This window comes from Lepidochelys kempii, chromosome 3, assembly GCF_965140285.1.
Source record: "Lepidochelys kempii isolate rLepKem1 chromosome 3, rLepKem1.hap1, whole genome shotgun sequence".
NCBI classification, from domain to species: Eukaryota; Metazoa; Chordata; order Testudines; family Cheloniidae; genus Lepidochelys; species Lepidochelys kempii.
The window spans coordinates 200,020,683-200,034,570 of NC_136382.1; the positions used below are offsets into that span (position 1 = coordinate 200,020,683).

Here is a 13,888-nt window from a genome sequence, read left to right on the forward strand (position 1 = left end):
AGGTTCCTGTGACCCCCCATTGGTATTTGTTTTATGCATCAGAGCCCATGCTACTGTCTTTATTCTGTGACTTCAAAGGGAGTTTTGTCAGAAAAGGGATAAGATTTGCTATTTAGTTTTATTTTATGACTCTTCCTTGTGGATTTACCTTTGATTTTAATATGCATTTGATTGGCCTGGTGCTAGCTAGACAAGGACTCTGGAAATATTATGCCCATTTTTAATAATGCTGCAATGAAGGAAACAATTTTTATTTCCTGAACAAATGGGGCCATTGTGAACGATCTTTGGTTGGTGTGAACCAGCCTAGCTCCAGTGCAGCGACACCATTTTACACCAGCTTGGAATCTGGCGCAGGGAATCAAGTACCTTGACATTCCCATAGATCAGTGGTTCTCAACTGTGGTCTACCGCTTGTTCAGGGAAAGCCCCTGGTGCGCTGGGACTGTTTCTTTACTTGCCGCGTCCGCGGGTTCGTCCAATCGCAGCTCCCACTGGCAGCGGTTCGCCATTCCAGGCCAATGGGAGTTGCGGGAAGGGCAGCCAGCACATCTCTTGGCCTGCGCCGCTTCCCGCAGCCCCCGTTTGGCCTGGAGCATCAAACTGTGGCCAGTGGGACCCGCGATCGGCCGAACCTGCGGACGCAGCAGGTAAACAAACCAGCCTGGAGCACCAGGGGCTTTCCCTGAACAAGCGGTGGACCACAGTTGAGAACCACTGCCATAGATCCTTTGAAAGCCAAAGTTCTGCCTGCCCTAAAATGAGTTATCTGGCACTATATGTAAATGTGTCAGCTCATTGGTTGCATTCGTTCTGGGGAGATGGTGAATTTCTGAGTATTCTCTCCTTTGGCTGAAGCTTTAGCTTCCTTTCCTTTAGAAAGCTGAGAACAACATGATGATGACGAATGAGCTATATATGAGAATATAGTCCATGTTGATCTATGTTGAACAGAGGAGTGCACTGGAAAGGACATAAATAAAATCTTCACAGAGCAATACAAATATTTCCTCTTCAAGCACCCGGGGGTGAAGGGAATCAAAGTCAATTTGCATACACATGGGGGTATTTAGAAGGATATTTGTAATTCACCACAGGGCAGCCACACTGTCTGGTAACCCTTGAGATCATTTGTGGCAATGTACATGACATTAGATAGATGGTCACTGAAGTGAGAAAAAAACTCAGCCTTCCTTTTAAATGCTAATGGTTCCATATGGATGGGAACTAAACTTCTTTTTGTTGGTGGCAGTAACTGATAGTGTTGATAGAGGGAAAGAAATTGTGTACCTTATTGTTAACTCACACTCTGTTCAAGCAATGCCTGCTTGTTAACAGTGGCCTAAATTTGTATGTAACAAATCTGACGGAAAAGATCTTCAAGATCAAAGAGCTTTGGCTGGGTTACAAACACCACGAAAATAATGAAGGATTATTCTGTCCTGGCATGCCACGCAATGGTTTAGCATTTAAAATGAAATAGTCTAAGAAGGGTGTGAGAGATTTTGTTATTCATATTCTCACCTGTTGGCTGAGTAAACACTAAGGGCTTGTCTACGTGGGGACGCTCAAGAAAGTTAATCCAAATTAAATAAAAGGTGTGGATTAGTTAAACTGCATGGACATGAGTGGACACTTTCATTCAGAATTAAAGTGGCTTTAATTCATTTTAATTCTGAAAGAGATTGTCGACACAGAAGTTTCATGCAATTTAAATTATCCACTTTGAATTCACACCTTTAATAATTCAGATTAATTTTCCTATCCCCGTGTAGACAAGTCCTAATAGTAAACAACTGCCAAACTTCTGAGAAAGGAGGAGGAAAACATGTTTCCTGAGCTCAGGTCTACACTAGGAAATTAAGTTGGTATAACTATGTTGCTCAGGATGGTGAAAAATCCACACCCCTGAAACCAACCTAATCCCTGGTGTAGACCCATCAGCCCAGCTACTGCCTCTCAGAGAGGTGGATTATCTATGTGGATGGGAAAAGCCCTCCCACTGGCCTAGGTAGGATCTTCACTGAAGTGCTACAGTGGCTCAGATGCAGCGTTTTAAGTGTAGACAATGAGATTCAGATGTAGGGCTCCAAGCTAAGACACGTAGGGTTTATATGCACATCTTGTTTTCCTCCAGTACATCCTCTGCACAAATGGAAGGGTGTATTGGCTGCATAGTATTAACCCGAAGATTATAGGAAACATGATGCTGGTGCAGCAGAAGAGGTGGGCTTTAAGTCAAAGTGCATTCAAGTTATGATCCTATTCAGCTGAACAGCAATGAGACAATGCACTTTTCAGAAAGAGACTACACCCCAAAGAGTACTAGTGTGAAGAAGAGTGATGGACAAAGTTTGGTATTCTGATCCAGAACAGATTTGGACTGGGCTGAATTAAGGCTCAGGTTAGAAGACAATGGCAGCAAAACTATGGGAGCTGTTCTCAGGAGATTTTGGCCCAAAGTGGCAGATATCTTGTGAGATCAACTCATCTCATGTCATTTCTGTCATTGTGAAGTGTAGAAATCTTGACAGGAAGGTTGAATTTGAGGTTTCAGGCGTATCCAAGCCAGAAAACTCTCCCGTCTTTTGATTTTGGATCCCAATCAGACACAAATCCCTTAAGGATGGGTTTGGATCTGGGGGTTCAGGAGAGAATGTGAAATATACACTGAAGCCAATAATACTAAATCTTTTAATAAAATCATAATTCAAGAAAAAATATGCACCTGGTAAATAAACCTTTTGGAGCTCTCTCAGCTGGATCACTCCCTTCTCTTTCAGCCATGAGGCAAGTCCTCCAGCACATACACACAGGGGCAACGGAAGCTCCCTAAAAGTGTGGGGGTCACTGGTGCCTGAAATATGGCCCAGCTATCGCACCACCTGTTCTCCTCAAGGCCCTACCATCGCACTGCCAGTTCCCCCGAGGCCCTGCCCCTTCTCACTCCTCTCCCCGCCTCCCCCCGTCACTTGCCGTTAGGGCCAGTACAAAGTGGGAGGGCATAGCCCTTTGACCTTTAAAAGTGATGGGGACATGGCCCCCTGACCAACCTGTTCCGGCGGCCCTGCAAACACACTGAGGTTCTTTACCAATGGTTCATACTCAGTTCTAGGAGAGAGAACACAGACACCTCACATTTCAAGACTGGGGTTTTTAAAGATGTCTAATGGAGTTGGCTATTGAAATTCCATGGGAGTTGGTTGCCTAGATTTACAGTGTGGACTCCATCTTGGTCTGGAACAAAATTAGGCATCTGGGCCAATGAAGAAGCTACTGTCACATGCTGTTAAGCGATGACATGATATACTCTGTTGTAGTTGGACATTTTATTGACTTATATTTGAAATCCTGTATGACAATGTACAGAGAAGCTGACATGTCAGGTTCAGATTTAATCTGCGTATTTCTACTTATACTGTGATATAAATTGAACACCACTGTTTCAGGATTCTGGGTAAAGAGTAAAACTGAGCTGCTCCACTCTGGTTTGAATTAGCTCCTGGAAAAAATATTTTTAGCTTTGAAGACTGTGCTATAAAATCTTGAACATCACATTAACAAACAGACAACAGACATTTAACAAATTGGAAAAAGGTTGGTTCCAAATATTTTAAAAGATAAATTCATACGTTAAAAAGATTGAAAATCTGACTGGTATTAAATAGAAAGAACCATACAAAGCTATAGCTAAATAGAAGAAAGCAAACTTTAAAAGTCAGTATTCCAGCAATTTTTATACAGTGTTTATAATTAATCCCTATCATTGTACTAGTTATTAGGTTTGGTATGCATAAACTAAGCACTCTTCTAATACTTTTAACAAGAATAATGAACCAGTTCTGGGATCTATAAATAAAAAGACCAATTCAGATAATAATACCAAGCTCTTACATAGCGCTTTTCACCCATAGATCTCAGAGCACGTTACACAGGAGGCCAGTAGCATTATCCCCATTTATAGATGGGGAACAAGAGCACAGCAAGGTGAAGTGACTTGTGAGCAGGGCCCACAGCAGTGCTGGGAATAGAACCCAGCTCTATTGAGTCCTAGGGTATGTCTGTGCTTAAAATGCTACCGTGGCAGAGCTCCAGCACCGCAGCTGAGTCCCTGTAGCGCGTCAGTGTCGAATCACCCATGCTGATGGGCTGAAAGGTTTATTTATTAGGTGCATATTTTTTTTCTTGAATTAAGATTTTATTAAAAGATTTAGTATTACTGATGTAAGTGCATATTTCACATTCTGTCCTGCAGCCCCAGATTCAAACCTGTGCTTAGGGAGTTTGTGTGCAAAACCAAAAGAAGGGATTTTTCACACTTCTGAGAGATGTAGTGATGCCAGTGTAAGTTCACCGTGTAAACCAGCCCCTAGTCTGGTGCTTTATCCACTAGGCAACACTACTGTGAAGAGACTATAGAAGATTTTCAAAGGTGGCTGCTTGAGTGTGCATCAGGGTACTTTGAACGTTGGGAATTTTCAACCCTGAGCGGGTGGTCCAGGAGCTCTGACAATATCACCTCTATTGTGACTGTCCCAGCTGTAAATAGTGGAACCCCCAGGCTTAGGAATGATCAAAAGGCAGCTTCCCCATGAGGTTAGAGTATCGAGCTACCGTGGTGCCCACCAACACCTGCACTAGTCAGGAGACCCATCTGGTGACCGTGAGGTAACTGTAAAACAAGACATCGATCGAGGAAGCTTTGCCTTCGGAATGTATATATCGGTCAGATGCCAGCTCAGAATAGTTGCTGGAGAAGTATTGTAGAGAAGGAATTTAAATCAGACCAGGGGCTATCACAGCATATGTTACCGGTCAAACAACCTCAGGAAACACCCTTTATCTGGAGCTTTACTTGGAACACTGGGCACCCAACCAAACCTCCATTACCTGGAGCTTTTTAGCCCACTGGAGATCATACCCAACCTGCAGGCATGTTTCAGTGATCTGTGATCTGCATATGGAGTATAAGATGGGTAAATTGCTCTCTGTGCTATGGGTGGGTATGAAGAAGCCCCTTTTGTCCTTGTCACAGGCACCAGAGGCAATAACCAGGGATAACACCTGCAGAGAACTCTACTGAATATTCCCCTTCCGCTAAAGATGCAATGATTCATCAGACACATAGGCCCTGGCCTTGTATAAGAGGAGGGTGCCAGCCTACTGTCATGGCCGAATTCAGTCAGAGGGCCTATTTCAGTGGGGGGTTCATGAGAAAGCAGACTCCACTACCACTCTCCACCACTCCACATCCTAATTCCTCAACCCAAGGCCTACCTATGTCAGAGCTCCAAGAGCCATAGCCAATGATGTCACTGGCATTGCTTGTAGCCGAGTTACCTGTGAGCATCCATCTCCTCTGACTGGCTTCCACGTCTTGCTTTCCCAGCGACATCTGGTTGATCTGGCCTCCTGGGGGATGGGGGACGGACTCACTTGCTGGAGAGACATGCATGCAAGGTTTTCCTGAATCTGCAGAGAAGGAAGATATCGTCAGGCCACCACTGGAGCGAGTAGGTATAGCAGCTACTCCCAACACAGCACCATGCTAAACACACACTGTCCTCACGAAGCCGCAGCAGATGATTTATTAAACACCCCTCCCCCCCCGACTTGCCCTACCTGCTTCCCAGGCAGGGTAACCCTACTGGAGATGAGGAGGCACCAGAGGCCACACTTCGAGGACCCAGTGGCACTGCACAGCTGCTGGCCTGGGGAATACAGATGATGCGAACCCTCTTGGCCAGCTGACAAAGGAAGAGGGTCTGTTGGTGTGTTAAGGGGATTTTAAGATGATTCCAGCCAGTGTGAAGAAGGCACAGAGAAATCTGAATTGCACAGATTACATTAACCCATTCATTGCTGGCTGACACAAATGGGAGCAGTGTGACCAAGGAGGTGCAATGCAAGGTCATCGGTGCCAGTGTCCCTAAGGATGCATGCAGAATCTGCATCAGCTTATATGGATGCTGGCAGACACTTGCTGGATCAAACTCAGCTGTCATTCTTTCCCAAATACTGAAGCATTAGAAACAGGTATATGCATGAAGCCATGACACCTGAGCAAAGATCTCCCATCAACTCTACCATACACTGAGTCCAATACCAAACTGAGCCCTGGATATGTGCACTCCCTGAGCCAGAGGTACCAAATGAGCTCACCTCTGACTCCGTGATGGGCCCCACCTCTTCCAGTGACTTTCTGCTGTCAGACCCCACACCTGACTCTCCTCAAGGCACATCAGCCTGCATTGTCATCACTGACCAGCACAGTGCTTCAGCTCTGCCAGGAGGAGGGTGCATCACTAGTGCTCATCTGCCCCGGCACAGCACCCCACCTGGCATAGGGTGCTGCAAGAGGGGGGAAATAGGATAATAGGGACAGATGCAGCCATCACCCCAGCCTCCTGCTCTCCTCTTCGTGAACACATTGTAATCACAGAGTCAGATTAATAGGCTGCTCTTTGCATGAGCCATAGGCAAGCATCACCATGATATCACAGGGAACAATCTGCACCCACAGAAATTGCATGATTCGGTTCCTTGTGCACTGCTCACCTGGAAAACTGTGTGCACTGTGTCTGTCCCTGATTTGTCGCACCTGGATTCTGGCCATGGTCCCCAGCTCCACCACTTCTGTCCTGGTCCTGCACACTTCATCCCTCTCCTTAGCCAGTCGTCTTGCAGCAAAAGCTGATTTGTGTCCACTCCCTCAGGTGAGGGCCTGACAATGCTGTCTCCTGGTAACAATGTGGTGCGCACACCAGGAATAACCTTTTGGGGAGCCTATTGTGCCATGACGCTGATACAGACGCCGGGATCTGGGAGGTGTAACAGCGAGGAGCCCTCCTCAACATGGTAGTAAGGAAAACCTCCAGGCTGCACGAAAGGGAACAGATTGGCTGATGCTAGTGGTGTCCCCCCATGGTCCCAGGTGAAAGGACTCAGTGGTAGCCTGCCTGAGGAGATGGCAACCCTGACAGGAACCGAAGGGGTGTGCCTGCAGGTCATGCTTCAGTTCATCACAATCTGCAAGCCTCCAGGCTCCAACAGGATAAGCCCTAGTCCTAACACTGCATTACCTGCACCATGAGGAGGTCCTTCCTGGGCTCACAGACCCTCGCTGCAGGGTGTGGACTCTTCCTGTGTGTGAGTCTGAGACAGGGCAAGTGGTGCCGGTCTCGTCCTCTGTTTCACTTGCCCTCTCACGGCTAGGTATTGTGCTGAAGCCAGAGTCTGCTGCACCCCCTTTCCTCAAAATGGCAAACAAGACCGATTCTCTTTCAGGCCCTCTCCCCCAACCCCCGACTCCCTGTCCTGTCCCTTCTAGTCTAGTGCTCCTCCTCTTTCTTACCTCTGGGCCCACATGACTCTGAACAACTGCTGTTACTCACTCTTTCCCCACTGGGCTAGCCAGAGTCTAGTTTGTGAACACAAACTGTATTTGCACATACATGAGGGAAACACCTCAGTACCGTATTTGCACATACAAATACAGTTTGCAAATATGCTCTTGCACACCCAAAATTTGAGATGTGGCATTTGGAATTGCGCCTGCAATTTTTTGCCTGTATATTGTAGCCCCTTTGGAAAATTTGGGTCTGGATCTCAACTTCCACTCAAAGAAAAATGAAATTTAGTGCATGAATAAAATGAGAGCGTGTTTAAAATGTTTTTTGTTTTTTTGCATTTTTGAGGCAGTTGGAGATTTGTTTGTTGCAGCACACTTTAGATGAAAGAAAATAATTTGCCTCCATTAACCTAATTAAGAATTTTTTGCCCTGTCCCTATAGGCTAGCAATGCTTTGTGTGAAATGCTTTCACCAGAGGACAGACTGAAAAAAAATGAAGTGATGGTACTCTATCTAAATGGTTCCCATAATCCTAAACTTCACCCAGAATACCTGGATCTTCCTGGTAGCGATCAGCTGTGACACAGTCCAGATAAAAAAAATCTCATCATTAGTTTTCTGAGTTAAAATTCCATTGAAATAAATGCGGGAAGTTCACCCCATACGTAGACCTATTGGGCCTGATTCTGCTCTCACTTATGCCAGTGCAGCTCTGTTGACTTCAGGATGGGAGTCAGTCCTGATCTACACTATTATGGGTGAGTGGCGAATCAGGCCCAAGCTCAGACAACCCTGCCTTGGTTCAAATTTGTAAGGTTAGCACCGTACCCAGAGGTGAATGTAAGCCGGTACGCCCTGGTACGGTGTACCAGCAAGAGCCGGTGCGCCGTACTGGGGTGGATCAGCTTCCCCAGGTGCAATTCAAAGGGCCTGCAGCTCCCAGCAGCGGCTGGAGCCCCTGGCCCTTTAAATTGCTGCCAGAGCCCCGCTGCCAGAGCCCTGGGGTATCGGCGGCTGGGCTGGGGTGGAGATTTAAAGGGCCTGGGGTGGTAGCTGGGGCTCCAGGGACGATTTAAAGGGCCCAGGACTCTGGCCGCCGCTACCACCCCGGGCCCTTTAAACCGCTGGCAGAGCCCCTGGCTGCTGCTGTTACCTTGGGGAGAGGGAAGGAGGCAGTTGCCGGTACAGGGTGGGCCGGGGCTGGCTCTGACCGCTCAGCCCCACCCCTTCCGCCCAAGGCCCCGCCCCTTCCGGGGGCCAAAGCCGGCCCCAGTCCAGCCCCGTACTGGTAAATCCCCAGACTTACTTTCACCCCGACCGTAACAAGGAACTTTCCTTTTGAAAAATGAAAGGTTAGAATGAGCAGAAACTGATGGGCCACCAAAAAGCATCGGCACAGCGTACTGTGCTTGTGATGCCAGTTCTCCCCCCCAACTCCCAGGCTTTAAACCTGTATGTTCTGAAGCTGCGTGGGTGCTCTCTGATGGTTACAGCAAACCAACTGCACAGGAATAAACAAACACATAGAAGTGGGGCTGGGGCACATAACTTATGAGGAGAGGCTGAGGGAACTGGGCTTGTTTAGTCTGCAGAAGAAAAGAGTGAAGAGGGATTTGACAGTAGCCTTCAACTACCTGAAGCGGGGGTTCCAAAGAGGATGGATCTAGACTGTTCTTGGTGGTGGCAGATGACAGAACAAGGAGCAATGGTCTCATATTGCAGTGGGGGAGATCTACGTTGGATATTAGGAAACACTATTTCACTCGGAGGGTGGTGAAGTGCTGGAATGGGTCACCTAAGGAGGTGATGGACTCTCCATCTTTAGAGATTTTAAAGGGGCAGCTTGACAAAGCCCTGGCTGGGATGATTTAGTTGGGGTTGGTCCTGCTTTGATCAGGGGGTTGGACTAGATGACCTCCTGAGGTCTCTTCCAACCCTAATCTGCTATGATTCTAAGTGGATGTAAAGATTATGGGAGGGAAAGGAGGCAAAACATCTTGTCAAGCAAGACAGGAAAAGGCGAATAATAAAATATAGGTGGGAGTGTGAAGGAAGAGGAAAGAGAAATGGTTCAACAGCTTTGTCACATAGACCTCTTAGGTCTTACCAAAGCACCCACCGGTGGACCAGCACTTTAACTCACCAGGCTGCTGGAGCTGGCTGAATTTGCAAAGGGTTATTGAGCTCACTAACACAAAAGACTTGTATAAGGTTGTGTCACATGACATCATGAACAATCTTTATTGATTATTCAAAAAACTTAGGAAGAACTTCTATTAAAAGCCTAAAATAAACCAGCTATAGATCTCCACTTGTTCAGACAGAGAAATAAATCTCCCACAAATGTATACTCCTTCAAATGGAATACATTTTATGAATCATTTCCCAAAAATCTGTGATCATTATACTGGATGTGTTAATTTCCCAACAGATAACCCATCACATGATGATTTTTTTAAAATGAAGTGAAGTGCCTTCATGACCAAGGATTGGCCAAATTCTGATCTCACTTACGCTGGTGTAAAGCTGGAGTAACTCCACTAAGGTCACATTGAAAACTAGCGTGAGATAATTAGCACTCGATGGGAAATTCTGGCCCCGTTGAAGTAAATGGGAATTTTGCTATTGATAGAAATGGGGCTAGGATTTCACCCCAAGCATTCAAAGCTGAATACTTTTTCTAATACGTAAGATGTGGAGGGAATCAAGGGAAAGCATATAATATTTATATATAAACTGACAACTCTGAAAAATAGAGGGCCTGTCTCCTTAATATGAGAGAGCGAGCGAGCAGAGAGTAATTTTTGAGGGCAGGAGGAATTTTGCTTTAGACAGACAACATTCCCCAATAGGATGAAAAGTGATCAGTCTCTAGCTTAATGAAACTCAGGCCTTGCTGAGAGAAATATTGCATGGGTTGTACCAGCACGTGTAATGCTATTTTCTGAAGTATAGACTGTGACCATATACTCTAAGATGGGAGGTCAGAAGTCAGCTATACTAATTTACACGAACTGGCCACAGATGTGCAGGAGTGGAGAGCAAAACTCAATATATCAACTCAGTTCTTTTTCCTTGAAGGAAAACACTCCAAGGCTGCAGACCTTTCCCTTCCTTTCCCCATCCTCACAGAGTAGTGTTAAGCACACCCTCGCCCTACATGCAAATTGCCTGGAAGCTGTATCTTGCAAATAGGTGGCTTAACAAAGAAAAAAAATCACGTCAAATGTAAAAAAAACCCACAACCCAAGAATATTTTTAATATTTCTGCAGTGCATTTACCCTGATGCACAAACGTCTTTAGTGCTTCTCAAGTTCATCGGTCAGAGTGAACAATCATATGAATCGTAGAATCAGAGAACATCAGGGTTGGAAGGGCCCTCAGGAGGTCATCTAGTCCCACCCCCTGCTCAAAGCAGGACCAACCCCAACTAAATCATCTAAATATGACACTATTTACTTCTCCTTGTCCCCCAATATACACGTGCTAAGCTGACCTTTGATAGGATGGAATGTTTTGTAATCAATTCTTAAAGTTATAGCACCACTGGATTTTATTAACTCGCATAACAAAACAACAACAACAACAAAACCCAACAAAACCCAGGACCTCATAACTGATCAGCCTTGTTTTATCCTTAAAGCTGCTTTAACAAGCAGGGAGTAATATATTGCAATTGGTATGCCACAATTCAACTGTTATTTCTTAAATCTAATATTGCAGCTGTAGGTTAAGTTTACACCAGAGCTTTCAAGAACATGAAAGTGTGGTACATCTGTGCAACAGAAAGCTAAACATCTCTTGATCTGATGTGTTTACAGTGACATCTGATATTGTGGAAGGGTTTGGAGTTTGTTAAAGCTACAGAACAACTTTTAACTGGTGTCATACAACAACTATGGTCTGCAAAAATCTCCTCATAAACTGCTCAGCCTGATGTGAGACAAGTAAAGCGAGGAGGATAATGTTTTCTCAAGAATCTTTGTAGATTCGTTTGATGCAATGGAAATGGAACTCTGACCATAACTTCTCTTTCCGACTGTGGGCCATATGCTCAATTATTTCAATCAAGCATTTGAAAAATAAACACCATTTAAATAAAAACATCTGAATACATCATAATAGCATAAAGAGAGAACACAATATGTCAATGAGTGATACTTAAATCAACTGGGGGAACTTAGTACATTCAGAAATCAAAGAGCCTTCAAGTTAACAGGTGGCAGAGCTGTGTATGGTACCCCGGACTTCATATTCTGTGTAACGAGCAGCTTCAGCATTATTTACTAGTTAGTGCATTTATTAAGCTCATAAGTAGTTCGAGAAACTTGGAAATGGGCTCATAAATGTCAGCTGCAGTTTGTGAACTGCAAGTATCTGAGTGTTTTGATCAATGCTTTTACAGGAAAGTTAAAGGGTTATTAAAATTGTTTACTACTGCTACATGAAAAGGGAACAAGCCTGCCGAGTAACTTCAGTGGCAATAAGATGCATAAGGCTGCAGATTGAATGCTGCAGCAGAAAAGAGTTTACACCTTTAACTAAAAGATTCAATTCACACACAACATCCGAGTCCACACCACTAGGAAGCTTGTTGCATGTTCTTTCTTCACAATGAACGATATAACTTTATGGTTGGTTGGTTTTGTCTGCAACATTAAGTGACCAAGAACACAGGTTTCTGTCAGAAATATTTAATATGAGTAGGTTTCTGTATGAACGTTTTCTCATGCGCTAGTATGTCCTTCTGACACCTGCTGTCCTTTGAGAACTCAAAATGTGGAAATTAGGTAAGAAGATCCTTATCTGCCATTTCCTCGGAGGCAATCCACATTGATGCATTAGGTATTATCCAGTCTGACAGCTGAAATTCATGTAAGCTAACATACTACACTGGAATCCATTCAGGTTTCAAATTTATTATTTCAACCAGAATTAAGAACTACCCAAAGCCTCTTCATAAAAAGGCACCAAGGCTGCACAGTGGCAACTTGACTAATGGGGGACAGTCTGCTTGCATAAAAAATACCTTAAAAAGCATATAATTCCATGGGAGTAGATCTGTAGCAATAGTCTCTTGCACATGGAAATTGGATACAGTAAAATGCAACAACAGTGCTTCCCCTCGGTTCAATTAATTGAGAAATAAAAATTGCCCTTAGAAAGGAAGAAATGCATTCATATTTCTTAGGCTTTTTCCTCTTTTTTGTAACATCATAATGTTCTCTTCATGGGTGGGAAATTTAATCTTCAAGTTCAAAGCCTGTTTCATCGTATAGTTCAGGATGAGATGACCTGGAATGCCGTGAATACTTCAGTTGCAGAAAATCGCCCAATTCATCAAGGGCATTCAGGACCTGCAAGATCATTACACTGTATCAGTTATCTTAAAAGGATTTAAAGCTGTTCTCACTTCTGCTTTACATCTGAACAGCAAGTGACACAAAAACATATGTGGTTTTCACAGTTTAAAATCAAACAAAAAGGAATAAAGTCAAAGGGGTGATTTTTTCTGTTAGCTACACTGGTGAAAGTCAGTGAAAACAATTGAGCTACACTAGATTTACATTAGCATCACTGAGAACAGAATTTGGCTCTACGGTAGGCTATGTTGTGGCAACATACAGCTGGCCTGCTCCTATAATGTGAATGGCTGCACATCCTCAACTCCGACTGGATTCAATAGAGAGCAAGGGCATTCAGAATCTCCCTGGAGAAGATCAGAACCCTGCAGCCTCAAGCCCATGCTGAAGAGCAGCCAATAGGTTCATATCAACTAAAAATATAGCACTTGTCCTTTCAATCCTGTTTCTGTTTACACAGTAACATATGCTCAAGAATAGAAAAGTTCCCCCCACCTGGTTTAAGACTGTGATAAAATGAGCTAAATAAAGAAGGACCTGCAAAGTAATTCAGAAAAATTACCATCCTTGGAAACTTTCCATTTTATGGGTCTTCCCCTGTATGTATTCCTGCCAGTGGTTTAAACCAATGGTTGTTGTGGTGAGAAATGGAACAAGAGCTGTGTGTTTTTATCTTACATTGGATATACAGCACAGTCATGCAGTGGTTGTCGTTAAAACCTTTTCAGCTGCCTGAGGTAACTAAACCACACTACCCAGAGTGTTTCCCATTTCCCACATAAGGCATAGGGAACTTTAGATAGTGTTGCAAACACTATGGCAATGATACCTAGCTGCAAAGGCAAATCTGGAACTTGTAAAAGGTGACTGCCGAGGAGCGGCCCCAATTTGCATACTGCAGTGAGATGAATTGCAAAATCAGTGCTTGAAAATTGTAACTTTCCTGTTTTTAATGCTACTGTTTTAAAGAAAGAAAACCTAAGCGAAATAAAGAGATTAAGCTCCTAATCTCCAGGGTGATTTCACTGTGTATTACTGCAGTTGCATAATCAAAAGCTTAGGCAACTCTGGAACTACACAGCAAAATAACAGCCTACCTACCTACACCTTGGTAACTAAGCATTGATATATATATATATTTATTTTACCATTCAACTTTAACTTCATGTTGA

The 13,888-nt window shown here is 44.3% G+C and overlaps 1 protein-coding gene across 1 annotated transcript in view; it reads right to left on the reverse strand.

Annotated features, from left to right (window-relative positions):
- Positions 1-10,861: 10,861 nt before the first annotated feature.
- The window catches only part of SPTLC3 (serine palmitoyltransferase long chain base subunit 3), a 173,751-nt gene continuing 170,724 nt past the window's right edge, over positions 10,862-13,888 (reverse strand). Inside the window, exon 13 of the mRNA XM_073339602.2 lies at positions 10,862-12,710. Within this exon, the coding sequence (XP_073195703.1) occupies positions 12,597-12,710 (114 nt within the window). The 3' untranslated portion in view covers positions 10,862-12,596. The remainder of the gene's footprint in view (positions 12,711-13,888) is intronic.